The sequence below is a fragment of the Ruditapes philippinarum genome, unplaced genomic scaffold (genome assembly GCF_026571515.1).
Source record: "Ruditapes philippinarum isolate M1 unplaced genomic scaffold, ASM2657151v2 ctg1536_1_1_1_1, whole genome shotgun sequence".
Taxonomy (NCBI): Eukaryota; Metazoa; Mollusca; class Bivalvia; order Venerida; family Veneridae; genus Ruditapes; species Ruditapes philippinarum.
Window position 1 is genome coordinate 106,113 of NW_026865013.1, and position 23,820 is coordinate 129,932.

The 23,820-nt window shown below is 31.1% G+C and overlaps 1 protein-coding gene across 5 annotated transcripts in view; it reads right to left on the bottom strand.

Annotated features, from left to right (window-relative positions):
* LOC132727550 (CUGBP Elav-like family member 4) overlaps nt 1-17,652 on the bottom strand; it is a 73,531-nt gene extending 55,879 nt beyond the window's left edge. For 2 of the 5 annotated variants that reach the window (XM_060713100.1, XM_060713099.1), the window contains exon 1: nt 17,572-17,652. Coding sequence is in view for 2 of the 5 variants with exons in the window: in XM_060713093.1 (XP_060569076.1) it covers nt 7,095-7,118 (24 nt within the window). In the remaining 3 variants the exon portion in view is untranslated. Of the gene's footprint in view, nt 1-7,094; nt 7,344-17,571 lie in introns of those variants that run through there. The other 3 variants (XM_060713095.1, XM_060713093.1, XM_060713094.1) reach the window with 3 other exon arrangements.
* Nucleotides 17,653-23,820: the final 6,168 nt, after the last annotated feature.

Consider the following 23,820-nt stretch of genomic DNA (forward strand, 5'->3'; position numbering starts at 1 on the left):
TTGATTTCATGTGACCCAAAGACAAAATATTACCACGAATAGTTGATATGCTGACTCATGGAGTTTTCAGTTTTTTCTTCGGAACAACATAGTTTCACAATCCGTTCTACACCTGCCCAAGAAATATTAACCCTTGTCCTTTAATTGTAATTCAATTTTAAGACATGACAAAAAATGAAGCTTTGATTTAAAATTTGTAAGCTAACACCTGATAATAGCAAACTGTTGAAAATCGCTGTCATCATCATCATAAACAACAACAACAACAAAGCTGTAAGATAGATTTTCTGCTCCAGTAGGTTCACTTGTTAAAGCAAACTTTCCGTCTCCCGGGTAGCAACGATTCTTCGCAAAATATCTACAAGAATGCAAAACCGTTACCAGAACCGTAGTAATTGAAATGTTTTGTAATGGGATTTTCGTTTAATTAAAAAATCTTGTTTCTTGAGTACACCCGTTCAGGATTTAATTGAAACCAGGAATGTTCAAACGAAAAATAATTATTATTCGTTTACTTAACAGCGAAAGTGGTTAACTAATACACAGGGAAATGGCTGTACCTGTTTCCTTCTTATATAAATGTACCTGGATAGCAACATTTTACAGGAATTTTATTGGAGCAAAATTCCATTCTAAATGTATCCCTTCGCGTTGAATCAAGTTTTATGCTCGAGAAACGATCAGAGGTATTTTATTTCACACATTAAAACGATCACGGGGTATAGTTTGAATATCCTTTCTTAATAAATGTCAGAGAGTGGTATATCTTTTGCTAATTTCATGTATTTGATTCTCGTTACTAAAATATTGTTATAAAGTTTCAGTTTTCTCCGATTTGCGTTTGGCAAATTTACCTATAAATATATAATAAACACTTTATAAGATAATATACTAACAGTTACAATAAGTAAGGTCTCTGTAGATATTAATACTGCCAAACGTGTTATATTTAGAGACAAAGTCTGCTATACGAGGAACGAGTGAATCCGGTCCGAAGACAATACGGCCCAAGTACAAGTCAATCCGGCCCGAAGATAGTACGGCCACAATAACAAGTCAAGTCGTCCCGGAGACAATACCGCCCCAAAACAGAACATCACGCTCCAAGTCAACCACTGTTGGTTAGGGAAAGGCACAATATTAAAGTATATCTAGACATTAACACATTTGACCAGCGCGCTTGAATATGTAAACGAAACTGTTTGTTTGATAAAAAAGATAATAATTAAACTGTTCAAAATATTACAGATTATAATATTTGCATTCATTTTTCGGAACAAAAAGAATTTTCGTCCAAAGAGTTTCTTAGCATTAAGAGGACAATGGGAAATAAACATTTTTGCATTTTTGAAGCGACAACTCGCTCATCAAGATGGCACCGATCGATCACCATACTGAGCTAACACACTCAGCGAGAAAAACAAAGAGAAAAAAACCCTATAGTTCTATTTCATTTATTCACGAAGTTCTGGAAAAGATTGGAACGGACACTAAATAATGGTATTCTCGTTTCTTTGATCACAGAAGAGACGAAAAATCCATTCCCCTTTTAAGAAAATCCCCATCTTTACTAACTATTCTATCAGGAAAAGATTGGCAGGCATCTGCATATTAATGGAAAAGTATTTCACGTGAATCCCGATCTAAGCTTTCCTGAGCATCTTTCATGAATAGCTGAATAAATAAACGAATTAACTTAAGACCAACCCTGATTTGTCAAAGTCGCCCCTGTTAAGATGAGTTTCCGAGATATGAGCCGTGTCATGACAAAACCAACATAATGGGTTTGCGACCAGCATGGATCTAGACCAGCCTGCGCATCCGCGTTCGCTATCAGTTTCTCTACTTGTAATAGAGTTGGTAAGCGAACAGCATGGATTAACCCAATGCGTCTTTAGAACCCAATCGTAAAGTTTTAGACCTAAGAACTCAAAATAAAGAAAACGCTGCACTGGTCTCAATCAACATGTCAACATAGCGGAAATCAACTAAATAAACTTCCTTTTCTGAACTAAGTTATTGACACAAATCTATGTTAAGTTCATGACAATAAAGAATATGCGTACTATTACTTAATTATTAAGTCAAATTAGTTTTTAGGAAAGACGACTCTCTGACATGAAGCAAACGTTTTTTATTTTTTAAATCTCAAACTGCTGTTAGGCTGTTAGTTACAGAATACATAAAAGATTTATCTAAAAGTATAGTTGCAAGTTATTAATGTATTTCAATCAATATCTTTTCTATAATTTATTTTTACGTTGCATGAACGCATGGATATATATTGAATAAAGTTTGCATTGCATGTTCATGTAGATAGAGTATATTGAATGAGTTAAAGTTCAATACCAAATTTATCGAGCGAGTTGAATATAAGTTCATGCTATGCAAGCATCTGGCCGGCATGGTGTTTTTTTTATTTAGCGAGTTTAATAAATTTAGTTCACGGATACAATATTCTATTTATTACAAACACATAATAAGAAACATTATTTCTTATACTCATCTTTTACCACCAATTCCTAGAAAATTAATATTCAGTTTTTTTATAGTGGGTTTTCTTTAGAAATATATAAGGAGAGCATAAATTGAGTTTCAAACTTAATTGAAATCATGAAACCTTAGTTAGCCATTAAATATTTTAATAAGAAGATTCAATCCACATGTTTATTGTTGAGATTATTGCATAGATGTATACATACATAAACATATAATATTTGTTAGACAGGTAATTACTGTCAATAAGTTTTAAAATTATGTCGAAGTTAGTAACATATTTCATGCAGATATAATAATTATATGTATTTAGTACGTATTTTGTACTATATAACCTTTAAAGTGGAATGTATTTAGTACTAAATAACCTAAATAATTATATGTACTTAGTACTATATAACCTAAAAAGCTTTTTAAAAAAACTTCCACTAAGTTTTTGTTAAATTGAGCTAGTGTTGAACTGTTATTATGTTGAATTGAGCTAGTTTTGAAATAAGTTTTTGTTGAAATGAACTTGCATTGAAGTAGTCTTGTCTTGAATTGTGTTCAACAAATGGTTGAATGAGTTTTTGTTGAACTGAGCTGATGTTTGAGTTGAAATAAGCTTTTGTGCGTATTGAGCTTGTTCAGAACTAAACATTTATTGTACAGAACCTTTCCTGAATCTAGCTTCCTTTAGTTTAAACACTATTCTGTTTATAAACATTACATTAACATGATAATTGACAAAAAATAAATTGTACAGATTGAGTAGGAAGCTTGAAAAGCTTTTTTAGAAACTCTCTCCGTTTAGCTTCCTTGCATGTGAGCTTAGCATCTTTTAGACTGTGCTGGTATCAAATTGATGTGCTTGTGTTCAACTGACCATTTTACAATAACTAAAGCATAAATTAGCATTCTGTAGTATTGCCTATTTTTACAAAATTTATAATGTGTTGATTTTTTTATTCATCTGAGTGTGTTAGCTTAGTATGGCGATCGATCAGTGCCATCTTGATGAGCAAGTTGTCGCTCTAAATGATTTTTTATGTAACTTTTTTCCTTATTAAATATATGACTGTAGTGAAAAGTATTTTTGTCTCTATGCTTTAAATAAATAAATCAACGTCATAGCATACATTGCGAGCACTGAAATTAGTAAAAACATGCCCGGTCTTAGTTCACAGATGGTCGTCTACACGAGTTTGACTATAGTTGTGATGGAACTTCAGACACTGTTCATTAAAAAGGATGACAAACAGTTTTGTTGCAGAACCAGTCTCTCATTGGATATGTTTCGTCTTTTTGCATAGGGTTACAACAAATAGGAATTCTCCCGTAAACCGTCCTGAAATTATATCCCCAGTTCTATTAATGTCTGAGAAATTTTATTGTTCTTATACATCAAGCTTGGTTTTGAATGCATTACGTTTCAGCGTTATAAACCACTAGAAAACATCATTAACGGAGACCTTTAATGGACGAAAGCGTATAAATCGAGACAAATGGACATAAATCGAACCGAAAGTTCAGATAAGTAGCGAAAAGTGAAATTCAAGAGACATTAGCATTTCGATTCTGCTGTCAGTTATTAGCATAAAACAAGTTTAATACAGAAAGGAGATAAAAGGATGTTAATAAGTCTGTCTAACAAGATATTAATGTTGTCTTTTCCCTCTTTTCATCAAAGAAAAAACAAATTTCCCCACCCCCACGTTTGATCTTAAGATGAGTACACGTGTAACCTGACTGCAAATTTGAAATTTATATTTTACACATATATAATTCATTTAAACAAAGAATGAATAGGGAACAATGTTTTTTGTAATTCTGTTTCCAGTTCAAATACTAAAAGTTACACTAATTAGATTTGTGGCAAACATCCGAGCGTTGATTTAAGAAAAAAAGTTTTTTAATGAGTATTCAAGGGACACTACTCTATTAAAACGTCATGTCTAACGGTGAGTTCAATTTGAAAATTTGAAAAAAATCAAGATATGACAAGATATATAATTGGAACGGTCTACTATCGACATGGGGAGAGTAAGTAGATGAGGTAGGAGATGTGCAAAAAAAAAAAGAATGTAAGACTAATTAATTTTCTGAGCGAGGAAAAAAACGTTTTGACAGTAAACCTTTCACCTTAAGTACGCTCTAGTCTCTGGTTAGTAGCGGATGGAACAGGTATGCTTACTTTTAACAGCGAAAACAAAAAGTCTGTCAGTAGGTAAAAAAAACTCCTAAGTGTTTCCAGGAAACGTTTAACTATATTACTCGAAAATGCATACACCTATTTCAATTATTTGAAGCCTTGGTAGAATGTGTTATAGTTTTGTTAATTTAATGTACAGTTTATAGTACATGTGTATGTTTTAATATATATTTTGATGATAGTAATACGTGGGCAGTCGAGGAAATAAAAATGAAAAGTGACTGTATTAGACTTGGCGTCTGTTTATAAATGAAAAATAAATAAAAGTGATAAGATCAGTGTCTGTTTACATATTCCAAATTTACATAGATATGTCTTAGACTTCCTAAATGATGAATATTTAATGATATTCCATCACAAAATGTAACAAATACACTTTACAACAATTGAGTTAGAATATATAAAACGATATGGTGGACAAGATGTTATATGCACTTTCTAACATCGATTTACTCTGGGACAAAAACAGCCATTAATTTTTTGTTCCAGATTAACTCAAGTAAAATAGTTTTAAGATGACCGTTGCAATTTGAGATGTAATATCCTCGTGAGATTATAAAACACATTTTTAGCATGTCCACTCTGTGCTTCCGTATATCTGAGATGCGTTTGATTTTGATAAAATTAAAAAAAAAGACAATTTTTATAGCGTTCAACGTGAACTTTTTTTCTTGAACACAACAGAATATGAATTATGCTTTGTTTTCCATAAACGTGTCAAACTGTTTACTAACTACAAAACTTCTAGTGTAATGTTTAGGGACTCAGCTGAGGTTTTTTGATATGACGGGGCTAGAAATATTTTTTCAAAATTAATATTGCATCTAATGTAGATCTAGACCAATATCTTATGTGCAAAATTTTCAGATCATTTGCTCACTCCGTTTTTCATGAATGATTATTTCAATTATGAAGACTGATTCCAAATTGAAAAGCGTTGCAATGTTGAAACTAGCACAAAATACGATTTTCAATTAATTTCTGAACATTTTTCTTAATTATCTTTTGTTTATCTTTCTACTTGTAGAGCCTCAGCTGATCTATGAAAATTCAAATCTTATTTTTCAGGCGTTTGAACCTCAGTGGAATTCCTTTAAACTTGGAACGTATTATAAAGAAGTCTTTTAATTTGCCGTCATAGAATTTATTGTCCACGAATCATACATGTATATGGGGAAAGCGTACTTGATTTTCAGCGAAAACCGGTATCTTTTCTAAATGAAAGATAATCTAAATCCACAGCGAAAAATCATGCAGGACTTTGAGTGATAACTGAATTAGATTTACATCATTCATAATTATATATAATAGATATCGTACATTGTTCGGGTAAACAGAGACATCAAAAGGTCCTAAAAAGCTCGACATCATAGAGTCCTAAAAAGCTCGACATCATAAGGTCGTAAAAAGCCCGACATCATTGGGTCATCAAAAGTCCGACATGATAGAGTGCTAAAATGCTGGATATTATTGGGCATCAAAAGTTCGATATCAAAGGGTCCTAAAAAGCTCGACATTACAGGGCCCAAAAATGTTCGACATTACAGGCCCTAAAAATGTTCGACATTAAAGGGTCCAAAAATGCTTCACATCATTGGATTAAAAAAATGTCATAAAAAGCTCGACATTATCGGATCCTAAAAAAGCTCGACATTGTGGGGTCCTTAAGACCTTGACATCATTGGGATCTAAAATGATCTCATTTCTTGTACAGTTAGACGTGTGTTTAATGCATTCCGTTTGAATACTTTTCAAGTGTTCAGTCAAACTAATAATTAATCAGTCAAACAAATAATTAATATATCACTATCAATATCAACACATCATAAACTGTTTTAAATTAATGTTCATATTTAAACAAAACAAATTATGATCATGCTTTATTAACGTAAAAGCGATCAATTTACGGTATATGTTATAACTCTAAAGTATGCCAGCATTACATACACATATATGTACATGTATAATTTTTTCTTCAGAAAAATGTAGAACTATATATTAAAGGAAGGAAAGTTGCATTTTATAAATTTCAAAACTGATTAGAAATAATAGTAAATCTAGTAAATTGGACATGGAAACCTGTATGTATAATTTATGAACAATATATACCTGGAAAAATCGACAATTTGATGCGACTGTGAGGATGGGCCTTCATTAATTTAAAACCCGTGAAGTGGAAAATAAATAACATTTAGTAAATGTGTCAACTTATCTATTGTACATTTATAATATCTTTTTTACGTCATCATTTTTAATAAATGTATGTTCATCCTTGTTCACCATACAATCCAGTAAATCAGGCAAAATATAAACAACTTAATATTACATTGTAATTTAACATTTAAAATAGTGAGATTGTTGTCAGAGAATGCTAACACAAATTAATACTAATCAATAGTAACTTTACCTCTATGTTGACGTAGTACGGCATCGTTCTGTGATTCTATTTTATATTTCCTGTATATATGTGTGTAAGTCACGAAGCATGTAATAAACTATATAAACCAGTTAAAAAAACTATAATATTTGGTAGAAAATAAATCCAATATGCGGCAGTAATTTAGAATGCCCTAGAATGGTTTGAGAATTCAACAATAACCACTATTTGCATGCGACTAGAAAGTACATTTTCGTACAGTATCCGCAAGCTGGAAAAAAGCGGGAACCGCACGAAAATCACTGAAATCCAGCGCACGTGAATTATTTATGTTACGTATTTGCCTTTCACACCGACTGCTAAAAGTTGATGGTATAAGAAATACTGGTGTCTTCCGTTGGAACAAAATCACGTGGATTTTTGTTAACGGTAATCAATTGTAAATATGGAATAGAGGACAAAATAGAGATGTACACAATTGTAAGACACTACATCATATCAAAGATTCAGCTTGTAACTATAGAACTCCTCTCATCTTTTGTTGTTGTTGCTGTTGTTTTGTGTTGCTATTTTTTTGTCAAAAAAATTGTCGAAACTCAATTTTACATGAAACAATATTACATTAAATCCAACACTTTATATATGAAGTGTTTTCTTTTTTATGAGACAACATTAATTATTGTTATTACCCCTCACTTTTTTCGTAATGCTAATTTCCCATAGCCCTCTGGGAGTTATTTTTACTCTTAATGCAAGTGTACCACGTGACTAAGAATTTTGTACTGTTACATAGGTAACAGTATTTTTTAACGGGTCACGTGGTCTATTTCCTAAATAAAATGAAATAAAATGGCCGCCATTTTTTCTCGATTCATTCTTATTTTCAACGTTAAACCCCGATAGGACCTCAATTTCTCCTCTGGAGTCCCTATGACACTCGTAAAATTTAGTTGTTTGTACCCTGGTGTACTTTTCGCGTATAAAATATCTTTTTGCTCAATAGTCAAAAAGTGAACATCCGTTTTCAACGGAAGTGATTGCAATGTATATAATTATGTGTCAAACTGAAACATGCAGAAGATTTAAGCATACAACAAAGGATTATTTAACAAATTTAATCAGTGAAACGTTACAGATATGGTGGACATAGGATATCATCGTTATTTTGTCAAAAACCATGCTAAGAATATTCTGGAAACAGAAGGATCAGATTTCACAGATCATAACCGTGTAAATGGGTTAGTGTTTTGTTTCCTAAATAAAACCTACCTTATTGTATGTTTATGATTTGTAGATATCATCACTTGCTTAAAGAATAAAAGAAAAAGAAAACTTCTCAAGTAGGCCTACAGTAAAGTACAATTAAAACTTAAAAGGTAAGGACAGTTTTGTTATTGTTACTCTTGGTTTATTTTTATTACAGTTAGATTTAGTTGACAATTTCAGATCATCTCAGTATTTTTGTTCGGGGTAATAAAATAAATAACACATGGGTTTGTGAGTAACAGTAAAAATATCATCCCTCGTAAAAATACTGTTACCCTCGGCTACGCCTCGGGTAAAAGTATTTTCCTCGGGATGATATTTTTACTGTTACCCACAAACCCATGTGTTATTTATATATTCTTTCTCCATTAGAATCAAAATTAGATAACTTCTACAGACATTTTGAATGTGCCATTTATTTTACAAAATGTCTAGAATGTCTAGAATCTCTAAAATGTTGGGACCGGCAGACAAGATGCTCTCAAATCAAATGTTACCTGGAAAATAGTTTGTACTATATAAAAAAATTAACCTATAAAAACCATTAACATGCAAAACCATTTCCACGTAAAACTATTAACATATAAAACCATTAACATGTGAAACCATTCACATATAAAATCATTAACATGTGAAACCATTGACATATGTCACAGGGCGAGAAAAATGTGCAGCCTGACCGGGACTCGAACCCGGGACCCTCGGAATACCGTTCCGCGGCTCTACCGACTGAGCTATCCGGCCGCTTACACATCTTCTACCCTATATAGTGAACAGTTCTGAACCGTGACATACTCCCCTGCTATATTGAAATTCGTCCTCGAATTTCACAGAGTTACAGAGCAATGTAAATTAAACTCTGAGCTGTAATCAGTCACGGTCCCCCGTTGGGCGCCAAATGTCACAGGGCGAGAAAAATGTGCAGCCTGACCGGGACTCGAACCCGGGACCCTCGGAATACCGTTCCGCGGCTCTACCGACTGAGCTATCCGGCCGCTTACACATTTTCTCCCCTATTAAGTGAACAGTTCTGAACCGTGACACATATAAAACCATTAACAATTAAAACCATTAACATGTAAAATCATTAACATGTAAAACCATTAACACGTGAAACCATTAACGTGTAAAACCATTAACATGCAAAATCATTAACATATAAAACTATTAACGTGTAAAATCATTAATATATAAGTCCATTAACATATAAATCCATTTCCACGTAAAACCATGACCATATAAATCCATTAACATATAAAACCATTAACATGTAGATATGATTCTATAGAAGATTATTGTTATTGTGTTCGTTTTCCATTAATTTTTCAAGTCAGATAAATTTGATGCGACAATTTGAAATTAATTTTTTTTATATAACTACATAATGAACTAAAATGGGACGCATATAATAACATGGGGTAATATTTAATGACTAGAATAGTCTCTGTAGACACCCTCTTTGATAGAAGACAAAATATCACCGAACATAACTTGATAAAATAACATCATGTACGAAATACAATCTTTAATGTCGACTCTAGATAAAATATTAAATACTGATGTATTGTCTTACTGGAATAAATCTAGATGAAATAATCATTATTTTGAATATCATTGAAATTTATATCGTGAACGTTTTTGGTTTAAACATTAATTTATGTTTCACAGTGAAAGCAATCAACTTTAATCTAACTTTTATTAATAACTTCCGAGTGCATTTCCTAGAACAAATCAGTACTGGCGTAAAACGTATTTTATTTGATAAGGTTGTCGCCGAGGGTTGACCGGGTCCGTACTCTCATTTCTCGAAACCCCCATTTAACATAGAATACACATACAAGCGGAGGGTAGCTTTGGCTTTTAATGAAGCATTTAAGGTTTATTCAATTGTTTGAGGTCTATACTTATTATAACAAAATATTTCATACATATGTAATGTTTTTAACATAAATTAAGCGTCGGTTTTTTGTCTCGTCTCAGTAGTCGGTGAATATAGGCATTACTTGAAGAATATGTCACGTGTTTTTGTTGTTGTTGTTGAAAATTTGTTATTTTGTTTTGCAAATGTATGTCAGACACTAGCAATAAGACAAATCTAAAATTAGCATTAATTTCTCATCTACATATTAAGAGATTCCATCATTAATTTCTGTGACGTCATCAGAATTGTTCAACAACAATTGTACATGACTAAAGAAATTTTAATAACCATGCAGGAAATTCCCAAAATAAACAAATCAAAAATATTATATCTGTATAGACATTTCCTCATAAAGGGTTGAATTACCTACCTTATGTCTTATTTATATTTTACAAATTTGAAGAAAATAAAGATTTGTCATACCATAAATATTTATGTTCATATTTAATGAACAATATTCGGCAGTTAAAGATAACCTCAAAGCAATAATAAGTCTTTTATTGAGAGCTCTTAGAAATGTTCCCGAAAAATTCATGCAGCATCATGTGAGATTTCAGCCTTGGGGTTAATTTGTGGGTAATTTGGTGCAGTACATAATTAAACATAGACAGCCAAAAACTCATAAAGATAATTATACGCATTGTTTAAGGAATTAAAACCCTATTTATGTAGAACTATTTCTTTTCACTGTGGTTTTTGTACCGTTTCCAAAAAGAACGTAATCCTTCGGAGAAAACATTTAAAAGTATTTGCTGAAAAAATACTTCGCCAAAAGTGTCGACTGAGATATGTAGTCATTTAATATAAGGACTAAACAAGCGAATTAAAACAAATTATGACGTCATGAGTGATATGTACATTATAACCAAAACATGTTTTAGAGAACGCGAGTTGGATATCCATAAAAAATGTTGAAATTGAAAAAAGAATGTTTATGCTAAATGCCAGATGCGGCACAGATCAAGAAACTTTATGCATGTATATATAGTAAGGATTTGTTTAAACTCGAAGCGTATGTTTCACCAGTCGAATTGTTTACAAATTGTGTTTCTTGTTCTCTGCTTTTCTTTTGATTCAAACTTAATCAAAACAACTTGGTTTCCGGAGTTGTAATGAGGTATACATTCGTTCTCCTGAATTGTTGCAATGGCATGTTTCTCTCTAAGCTTAAACGGGAAGTAATCGCAGAAAGAAATAATCCAAGTCTAGACAGATTTATGCCCCTTACACAAATATATCAATACTAAAGTTTAATTCGAGTTGCCCCCCTTTTCGTTGTAGATTTCCCTTCATGCAATATTTCAGGCAAGCGCTGGTACCCGAGCAGAGTCACCGACCTTCAGTTATCTATCATATATATATCTTCCTAATATGAAACAATGTCCTGTCAAAGGTGAGGGGCAATTGATTTAGTCAGCAACCCTATCCTATCGGCCACGGAGGCCCACGTTCCATCTACAGGCCAGCAAGATCCATTTACAAAAAACTTGATTGACAGTTGAAAAAAAAATCAACAGAGATGTTATCTTCACGACATTCTAAATTACCGTGATACAAAATCCGGAACGAAAGATAATCAAATGAAACAAATGGACTGAATTAGTATTGATTCTTCCCCTTTGACTATACATGTAAGGAAATCTTTAAGTCGTGCAATATTTATTTCAAAGCTTGTATATTTCTATTTCTAACGAGGAAAAGGGTATATAGATACTGATATTTGCTGCTACAACTATCTTATTTCTATGCAACATTCAGTTGTAACAAACGCCCATGGGAAAAAAGCGTTTTTTTTCACTTTTGGCTATTGCAGCATGTAAATTCATCATGCACAGTCAGATTGCAAAATATGCGTTAAATGCCCCACATTGTTTAAATACAAGACATATCCCTCGTCATTTCGACGCAACACAATCACCGTACTAACCGACAATGCTACAACAGGCATAAGCTCAAAAGCTCAATTCCCCACTATCCCCCACACTCAGTTGGCGGTGGGGCTGGGGTTACAACTTACTGAATATAATTCGGTTAGGCATCGATTTTGGGTAATGGTCATGGAATGGTGTGATAATCTTTCAAATTTTGAGAGACAAAGAAAAAATCTTTAAATTACCTCATTTTATAGTCAAAGTAATTGTTTCCTTTTCATGTTTTTTCCCATATGCAGAGAATATGGTGATAATGAAAATAGTTTTATTCAAATGGGGTTCAACATCGTTGGCGACACAAGTATAATTATATGGAAAGTGATTTAATAATCTCTAAAAGCTCATCTTAGAACATTTTCGTTACAATACCGTCCTACAATTTCTTTTAAAATGTGTGTTTTATTTTTTGTTATGAAAATGTTATGAACATGTTAAATAAAAGCTTTCGCGCTGTTTTTCATAATAATTTGTCAGTGACCTTCTGTGGTCTAACTAGAGATTCACGAGATGGAATTTTACACGTTGTTAACTACATATTCAATTAACACTAACGATAATGAAATTCATGATGTAGTCCAAGGGAAGTAACTTGATCAGTCTTGAATCAAATCAAGTAGCAGTTTTCTCCCTTAACTCAAAAGTATACGAAAGACAAGAATGTACATTGCAAAATGTGCATGACGGGGCATATGGTGAATCCCTAACATTGACAATTTTACAGAGGCATTGAGGGGAAGAAGAGGTAAATAGGAAGTGTGTTTTAAGTTTTGATTTTTGGCTTTGAATGTCGTCAGAGTGAAGACGTATTCAATGGACATTTCAAAAATATCCATTTGACCTCTAGAACTCAAAAAGAGCAAACCTCAAAACATCTCCGGGATTCAAAGTCACTGTATCAAAACAAGAAAATACCCCCATTACATAAATAAGGTCCAATGAAAATAACAATATATAAATTATGTATGTTATCAAGTAAGGTTTTGCTCATTAATAGAATAAGACACTAACTCCTTCATGGACATTTCGTACAAAATCATACGATGAGTTTGAAAGGGGGTTGTCCTTATTTTATCATAGCATGGCTGACTTCTCTCATTTATGACCAATCATAGCATTGTTTTGGCTGTGTCTGTGTCTCGCGGAGGCTTGTAGGACAGTATGTCATCCGTACTTAACGTACCAGATACCGTCAAATGGGCTTCGTGCACTTTTTTGTACTTCTGAGGTTTCTGTTATGCTGACATCTAACAACGCAAAAATTGGAACATGGTTTCTATGTTAATCAATTTTCTTATTTTGACATGGTTGTACCTAACATACACTGCAATCAAATTTTCATTTTAATACATTTTTAGACTAATTCATTTTAAGATTAAGGTCTTAACCGCGTCTACTTTATTTAAAGCATCTCATATACCGAATTATAACAAGTCTTGTATATCCCACACCTCATATAGTGCCACAAAACTACAATAAAATATGTATCTATTTTAGTGTGTACAGTTCTGGTTTCCATGGCAACGGTTTCTTTGTATGTGATATTTCTATATTAGTATTTGTATTAAATAAGAGAGAAAGATTGTTCGGCCACCTGTCGAGATCTGACTGTGTATTGATCAAGTCATGTCTAAAACAGAATCTAGCAAACTTTACAATAACATCATCGTCATGTTACAAACTTGTCATTGGTAATTTTATATGATCAACTTTATTATTTATACAGCAAAAATCACAATGCACTTAAAACCTGACTGTTCATTTTAATTATATACTCTTTTTAAAGGCACATTATGCCTCAGAAATCAATATTTTTCTTAATTATGTAGAAAGGTCAGATATGTGTTAAAGAATATTTTGGTAATGGATATACAGTATCTTAGATGTAAAACAATTAGATACAGTAGCATTTAACATGCAATAATATGTTATAAAGGTACCAAATGTTGGAGTTGTATTTTGACTTCCATACAAAATACTAACTCACTATAATTATACCAATTGCCAAAGAGCAAAAGAAGCCGAAGATAGTTCGTCTTTATGGCAATGAGTATTTTTCTTCTTTTTATGAAACTGTAAAATGATATCAGAAATTAAAGGTTGTTTTTTTAATTAAAATGAAAGCATTTATGGCATTATGGGCCTTTAAATAAACATACATGATATGTTTTTAACTTTAAATACACATGTGCATGATAAAAAAGCTGTATTTAATTTGAGAACAATTTCAGGTCATTTTTGTTTTTATCTTGTCTATTTTGTCATCAAAGTAACAGACGACACTTTTCTGGTGCCTTAATTATGCTGCTCGTGTTAATAAATAAATTATTAATTGAATATCTTTTTTATTCATTTTTTTTTCAACTTCCCTATTCACCACCCACGCTAAACCCCAGAAACATTATTATCTCATAAGACTTGTAATTTGTATTCTCTGTCAGATACTGAAAAGTACTATCACACCGGTCACCGTACTGCTTTTACACAGAAATCAGAGGTGACGTTTAAAGAAAGAATTTACTATCCTCGCGGCTACCGTATTGGTTATTCTTGGAGATCAGACATAAAGTGTCTTAAGCAATTAACTCTCAAGTCTCCAGACTCACTATGCTACAAAACGTTTCCTTCTTTTTTATCACTTTTCATTGATTTCTTTCAGACGTTTTATAGGTTGTGTCATTCGAGTTTGAATGTATCGTTGCTGTTATTTTTAAACATGTTCAAAAGGCATGCTTCATTTAACTACAAAACAAAACCTAATATTAGCACGTACAGACAAACTTCTGTTAGAAAATGATATAAATTTAGTGAATAATTATTTTGTATGGAAGACAAAATAATACTTTATTCACATTTTGCTACATTTCAACACATAACTGCATGTTCAGCGCTACCCTTTTCAGTTGTAAAACATCTAACATGCTCTTAATCCATTATTAAACACATGTTTGACATTCCAAAAGAAATTGAAAAATATATGGATTTCTGAGGAATAATGTGGCTTTAACTCATCAAATATGAAACATTGGTTTAATAAATATACCACGTGATACAGTAGGAAATCTTACAAAACTTTTATTTGTCAAATCTGAATTTTTAAGTGAGAGGCATAAATAATGATTAAAACATATTGAAAGTATTGTTGTGAAACAGATTTTAATCTCAATTTTGATTTACATGTTGTATTAAAGCCATAAATAATAACGTAATAAAAGTATGTAACTTGCACTTAAAACGTGATTTGTTGAAAATTATGCAAACAATGACCTTATATTTAGTTCTCTGGAAAACGTGATGAATTAAGGAGGATATAGAGGTGTTTTATTGTACAATAAACAAAGCGTAATGTGTATTATTTGAGCCGTGTCACGACAAAACCAACATAGTGCGTTTGCGACCAGCATGGATCCAGACCAGCCTGCGCATCCGCGCAGTCTGATCAGGATCCATGCTGTTCGCTTACAAACCCAAAAACAAGTAGAGAAACTAATAGCGAACAGCATGGATCCTGATCAGACTGCGCGGATGCGCAGGCTGGTCTTGATCCATAAAGCCATTATGTTGGTTTTGTCGTGACGCGGCTCATTTACATTCATCCGAGGTGCACGTAACGCCTCTTAAACAATATACCTTAACATGATTTCATATTAACATGACCATGTATCATACCATGATATTATATCATTTTAACATGATCATATAGCACATCGGCTCTTAAGCATACTAATGATTATATATCATAGGAAGATATAATATCATATTTCAAAGCACAGTATCATTAAAACATGATCATTATCATAGCATATGATATCATTTTAACATCGGGTATCATATACCATATACCATTATAATATGATCGTGTATCATATACCATGATATTATAAGCATTACAACAAGGTCATGTATCATACACCATGATATTATGTTATATTATCATGATCATGTCTCACATCATGATATCATATCAATAACATGAACATGTATCATATCACGATGTTATATCATTATAACATGATCATGTATCAAAACCTATGATATCATTATAACATGATCATGTATCATACCATGGTTTTATGTCATCATAACATCCTCATGTATCATACCATGGTATTACATTTTGTATATCATTATAGCATGATCATGTATCATACCATGGTATTATATCATTATAGCATGATCATGTATCATACCATGGTATTATATCATTATAGCATGATCATGTATTATGTACCATAAAATTATATGAACATTTATATTATCATGATATCATATTATCATACCATGATTATGTATCATATCAAACACTATTACATACCACATCATATATGATTAACATAAGCATTCGATCTCACAATATTTAATTCGATTTCTTTTGCAGTGGTCATGCTTTGGAGCAAATGAAGGTCGTTGACACGTTTTTATTTGACTATAGATAAACAGATATGTTTTTACTTACTTATATATGTAGCTTTATTTTCTTTTATAACACATAACTCGCTTTTCATTTGAAAATCTAATTTGGATGATCAAGTATAATGTTCTATAAAATGTTTTCTATTATTGTTTGAAATTGCACGCTGTGCGAAAACACGAAAACACTGCTTCTCCGCAAAATATTTTAATTTTTATAGAATGTAGTATAAATCGAATGTAGAGGTGGGTGGGGGTGGGTGGGGGGTGGAGTGGTGGTGAAGTCGTGTTCCTGTAAACATAACTTAATACAACCGGACTGTGTCTTGTGATGAGTTTCATTTTGAACTGTTGTGTTATTGTTTACAATGAATGAGGAGTGTTTCCAGCAAAACTAAGTATGCATTACTTAACATTCTCAAAATGTGGATAAAAAAAAACAATCTGAAATTAGAATATGAGTAAGAAAGCTTTGTTTTTCAATGATGTTTTCCCAAATCTTGAAATAACAAATCGTTTTCTATTTTGACAACGTATATAAAGTTTAAAGTGCACGTTTTTCTTTCCTATTCCACAATTTTTATTTGCAAATATTTGAAATGGCCAGGTCAAGATGGTTACAGTAGCTTCTTAATTGCTATAAACTCTGTAAATTTTTGATTCACTTTCAAGAATGCATTATGTTGTTTCCAAACTTATACATGGGAGAGGAAATACTTCCCGAAATAAAACATTAAAATTCACGAACTTCACCTAAATATTTACAAATAAAACATCAAAATTCGGTTGTAATGAAAAGAAAGATCGCATACAGATGTGTCAATTGTTTGTTTTGTGCCGTTTTATTGTGTTGGTTGTTGGGTGGTTATTTTTATTATAATATTTTTTTGCTGTTTTGTTTTTATGTAGGGTTATTGGGTATTTGAAAAGGGGTGATATACATTAAACAAACACCAACTGTTAAACTGATATACAAGCTTACCCCTGGCAAAGTTTTCTGTTCGTGTAAAGCTGACTGCGCACGAAGAGCACTTTCTCGACCACAGTATGTTAAAAAGGCACATCCTAAAACGATAAAATATAAACAATAGATATACAGTTACAACCATGCAAGCCAATCATTTACAGTTAAGTGGGTAAAGAATATACATTCCCGGATGTAACAACTTAAAACATACATCCGGTTTAAGACGGAAGGGCACCTGATGTCTTCCTCCTCCAGTAAAGCTGGAACGTCGCCATGTGACCTATAATGTGTCGGCGTGGCGTAAAACCCAATTAAACAATAAACAATTAAGAAGATAGATAACGTTATTCTACGGAAAAATTCATGTCCATGACGTCACATTCATAACATGGCGTTATATTATTTGATGTAGGCGAGACAGGCCTGGAAAAAATACTTCGGCGAAATAATTCAAATGCATGCGGGCTATTTTTTTGTATTTATTCGGGTGTGTAAATGTAATTGAAACAAACACCGGAAGTTCACCGATTCGATCATTTAAAACAATCCATGATAATTTCAGTATCGTCGTTTAAATTCATAAAAAATACCATTCAGTTTGTTTTATACTCGCATAACATTTAGCGATAAAATCCTTAGTTGAATGTTACACGAGAAAAAGCTATTATTCGATCTAGAAATTCAACCCTTTGAAAATTAGTTTGCCATAAAACGGTGTCATGGGTATTGATTTATGAAACATCGTCGTTGAATAAACTTTTTTTCCTGGAGAAATAAGTACGGTGGATCCATTTACCTCGAAACATAATTAGTATAAAGAACTGAAGCAAAAATAGCTAGAAATGAAAGCTTGGCAATCACCTGCAATCAAGTTTAATTAAACAATTACATATCACTTTTACACAGAATTCCAGTCACCGTAAAAGCTAAAGGTCCTAAGGATGTTCATGGGGTTTCTACAATAGAATTGATTATTTTACTTATTGAAGAGTAACCAGAAAGGGTTATAAAGGTGGTAGACTTGAAAGTTTTGATGCACTGACTTTCAGTTTGTAAAGCTACTCATTCCCAAGACAACACCCCTTTAATAACACTCACAAATATTGCAGGCTTAATAATTCCAGTTACATTGAAAGGGCATAAAGGTATTCCTGCAAAAACAAAAATATAACACAAACGATGTAATTTATCTCAACCAAAACTTGAAAGTTTGAATTTATGACACATGCAGTTTATAGTAGTTTTTAATTAATGTAAAACTATGAACAAAAAAAACAAACAAAACAAACAAAAAACAACAACAACAAAAACAAGTAATTGCAGTATGTTTACAGACTTATATTTTAGCTTTTAATTGAAAAGTTAGATACAGATAAAAAAAAATTCGGGGTGCCTGAGAGGGCTGATGGACCCTTATTAAACTTAGAACACACACATATACAAATAAAGATATCAAAGATAATTCCAGATACTGTGATCAGAGCAGAGTTATAAAGAATCATTCAAGACATGTATTATTATAAGATTGATCTACATGAAGATACTCTATTCTCTATTCTGTATGATCGCAATATCAGACACGAAAACGACGTGAGGATGATTTTGTAGCATTAGTAGTGGTGGCAGTTTTTATTGTTGATGATTACGATTGTTATAATAATGATAATCATGATTTTATTGTTGTTGTTGATAATGATGGTCTTGTTGTTTATAATGATGGTGGTCTTGTTCATCATGATGATGTTGTTGATGAAGATTTTGTTCAATTGTTGTTGTTGTTAATAATAATGATGGCGATTGTGATTATGAGGATGATTTTATTATTGTTGTTGATGATGATTACGTTGTTAATGATGATGGTTGTGTTGTTGATGTTGATGATGATTGTGTTGTTCTTGTTGTTGTTGATGATGATGATGATTGTGTTGTTGATGATGATTGTGTTGTTGTTGGTTGATGATGATGATGATAATGATTGTGTTGTTCTTGTTTATGATGATTGTATTGTTCTTGTTTAAGATGATTGTGTTATTCTTGTTGTTTTTAATGGTGTTTGTGTTGTTAATGATGATGATTTTATTGTTGTTGGTGATGATTGCGTTGTTATTGTTGTTGTTGATGATGATGATGATGGTGGTGGTGGTTGTGTTGTTAATGATGATGATTGTGTTGTTCTTAAAGATGACATTCAAGAGTGGAAGGGTTAGCTGTAAGTGAAATCCATAATATTAAACATGTCTCTCAGAATTCTCTCATGCCTTGTAAGTCTATTATACGGTAAATCAGCGACAATTTATTTGCATTTAAGTAACTTATGTTAAGTGCCTGGGATCTTCAGCAAATTGCTATAAATTGTTCTCTTTCAAGAAGGCACATAATCAAAGTGTACAGAATCTATACTTTACTATATTTTAGTGGATAGCTTGCAGACATAATTGTCTGGTCATCAAATCAGCGAGGAGATTTTTATATGTACACCGGGATTTTTAGTGAATCTGGTGTTGACAGTTTTATATAATTATATAAACAATAATGTCGTTATCTTTAAGGTCACAAAACATTACTAAAACAAATTCGTTGTTACAGAAATGTGTTTAAAATAATGTAAATCTAAGCGGCATAAAGTCAAGAATAAACGCTGGCTTGTTATGACGTCACCGGATACGTAACGTGTGCTGAAATATTTTGGATGTTTCAGCATTAATATAATATAGGGCATTTCAGGGTATTTCTTTTTTAAAAGAATAAATTAGGTCACAGTGGACAATGAACAAAACAACAACTACATCAACAAAAAACCCAACAACAACAACAACAGAAACAAACTAACTTTCTATACCTTGCCAATAAAGACCCAGAAAATATATACCGTACGCTTACTTTATTATTTCTATTTTATATTTTGAATTTGATGATAGGTTACCATTTTATCTTCAAAGTCGAACAATGCATCCCGATATTACAATAAGAAAATGTTTGATAAAAAGAATGAAGTTGGCACTCTAAAATATCCTCCAAAATCTTGTGCGCCAAGGTGTGTTCAAAATCAACAGCATGAAATAAAAACAACAACATTAGGCTGCACGAGAAAATTGAGACTTTGGCATTACGTTTAAACACAGAAATTAATTTCCAATCCTCGTCTTCAATAGTGCCAACAGCATATTTTTTTGGAAAAAAGTAAAACTTCTGACTGCAGACGACATCTAACATACAACCGAAGTCACGTGCCAAGTCGTTGATAAGTTAATTCATTGCCAATAGATGGATCAAGTTGAATAATGATGTAAAGATGAAAAACAATATTTTTTTCCTTACATCTGCACTTCCCAACTAAATTGTTTATTTTCATTAAAAATATTATCGTACATTCTTGGAAACAAAGGATGTATCCAGGAAATGCCCGTATCTAATGTTAGGAGAATTTGTGAATATTCATTCATTCAATGTATTTAAAATGATAACTTATGTATATTTTAAATGAAAGATTATGTATATTTTGAATGATAACATTATTATGTATAATATATAATTATGATAACAAATTATACTTTAGAAATGATAACATTATGTTCATTGTATTTTTAAATGATAATGTATGTATATTTTAAATGATATTCAATGTATAGTTTAAATGATATTCAATGTATAGTTTAAATGAGGATACATGTATAGTTTTAAATGATGATATATGTATAGTTTAAATGATGATATATGTATAGTTTAAATGATGATATATGTATAGTTTAAATGATTATATATGTATAGTTTAAATGATTATATATGTATAGTTTAAATGATGATATATGTATAGTTTAAATGATGATATATGTATAGTTTAAATGATGATATATGTATAGTTTAAATGATTATATATGTATAGTTTAAATGATTATATATGTATAGTTTAAATGATGATATATGTATAGTTTAAATGATTATATATGTATAGTTTAAATGATTATATATGTATATTTTAAATGATTATATATGTATAGTTTAAATGATAACCTTTGTATGTTTTAAATGATTTATATGTATCATTTAACTAATGATTTATGCATATTCTAAATAATGTTATATGTACATTTAAAATGATATCATATATATGTATAAATTAAATAATAACTCATGTATATTTTGGCGTTTGGAAACCTAACAGCGTGTTAACATCAACTATTTTGTATGGAACAGTTTTCTATCATAATAAATAAATAAATAAATAAATAAATAAATAAATAAATAAATAAATAAATAAATAAATAAATAAATAAAATCATTTTAAATATTAACTAGACCTAACACTTGTCTTCATAGTTTCCAATTTGATAAAATAGTTTTACAAAACAAAATCTTTGTTCTAATTTTAAAAATCGATTTTTTTTTAAAATGTTTTACCGAAACCCGTGAAATTTTAAAAATTTAAAAAAATTTTTTTTGTGGAGAAAAGAATTTAAAAAAGTTTTACGTTATAAATTTTAAAATAAATTCAAAAAACGGGACAAAATTTCAGAAAGAAAAAAATGTAAAGGAACAGTATTTCTGTTTCCTCGATTACAAAAATATAAGTTGTGACAAATTGTAACTGACAGTAAGTTGCTTAACTTAATACGTCACTAGGTACCATGACAGTGCAGGAGAATTTTCACGGTGCGCACTGTAATTATTTTAACGTGTATTTTTTTAAAGTTTCTTGCCAACTTTCTTGAAGTTTCGCCGAAATGAAAATTGTAAGTAAGTGCCAGTACAATGAAATAATTTCTAACGAAAAACAAAGTCAATCAATCAATCAATCAATCAATCAATCAATCAATCAATCAACCAACCAATCAATCAATCAATCAATCAACCAACCAATCCATCAAATGAATGAAATGAAATAAAATAAATGAAATGAAATTAATGAAATGAAATGAAATAATATTTTAAAAAAGAAAAAAAAAAGAGAAGAAGATAAAACAAGAAAACGAAACAAAAACAAAACAACCCAACCCCCAACAAAAACAAACAACAACAAAAAATACCAAAAAACGATGATTAGCAAACAAAGAAATAAAACAACAACAACAACAATATAAAAGAATATCAACATAAAAAGGCTTTAATCGAAACGTTCACATAATGATGGTTGTAAATATTTAGTTTGATAAGAAATCAGTGTTTAATCAGTGAACAATTGTTATACTGCGAAGCATTTATCTGCGTGTAAAAGAACTATTTTGTCCCCACGAGAATAATGTAAAAGATAAATCAACCGGAAGTTGACGTTCAAGATCGAAAACAAACATTTTATGAACATTTCGTTTTGTCAAATAACTTTTAGATAAGACCTGGAAATAGTCCTATAGTATATTTTATACGACATTTCATTTTGAGATTAATCCTTAGGCGTAACTATCACGAAAAATGGCAATAATTTGCGTAGGAAATTTACACACTTGGAACATTATTCTGCAATAAAAATAGTCCCAAAGGATACGTTTAAAGACACGTGGACTTGACACATTTCCAAGAACAACATTGACACTTTTTTACAACCATTATAGTACTGCAGATAAAACTTGAACAAGAAAGATTTAATATAAAAGATGAATAAGGATACGTATATACTTTTTTATGCATACAAAAGGGTGATGGAATTGTGAATAAAATAGTATATTTTTTCTACAGTTTTTGTACAAACAATCAAAACATTTTACAAGCATATCTTCAAAACTAGCAATCAAATTTTATTTTTTTTCAATTTAATTAGTTGTCAATTCTACCAATTGGAACAGAAAACTAAGAAACCTCATTTTCGATTACCAGAGGTTCACTATTTTGAAGAGAAAAAAATGGACAACAAAAACTAATCTTGTATAAATGATATTTATTTTTTATGTATCAAATCGATTTTGTCTAATTTACACGCAGGTGCAACTTTCACAGAGAGCTGTCGATTTAATCATTGAAATGTTGTTTTAATGTGTGCCATTATAGAACGAGATTCTAGTTATTACGAGAAATATAAATATAAAATATGAACGTGAACAAGAGAAACATGTTGATAAATTATACTTATCAAATGCGTTATTTTAATATATAGGGGATATTTGTCGTATAACGGAATGTACGAGCCCATTATTTACGTTTATATTTAGTAACATTACAAAAATAAAATAAAAAAAACAAGCACGAACATTTTGTTTGATTTAAATTAATTTATAGAAGTCTAAAAGTAAATAAAGATAAGTCTTAGTCAAGCAAATAACTGTTACTTTTACA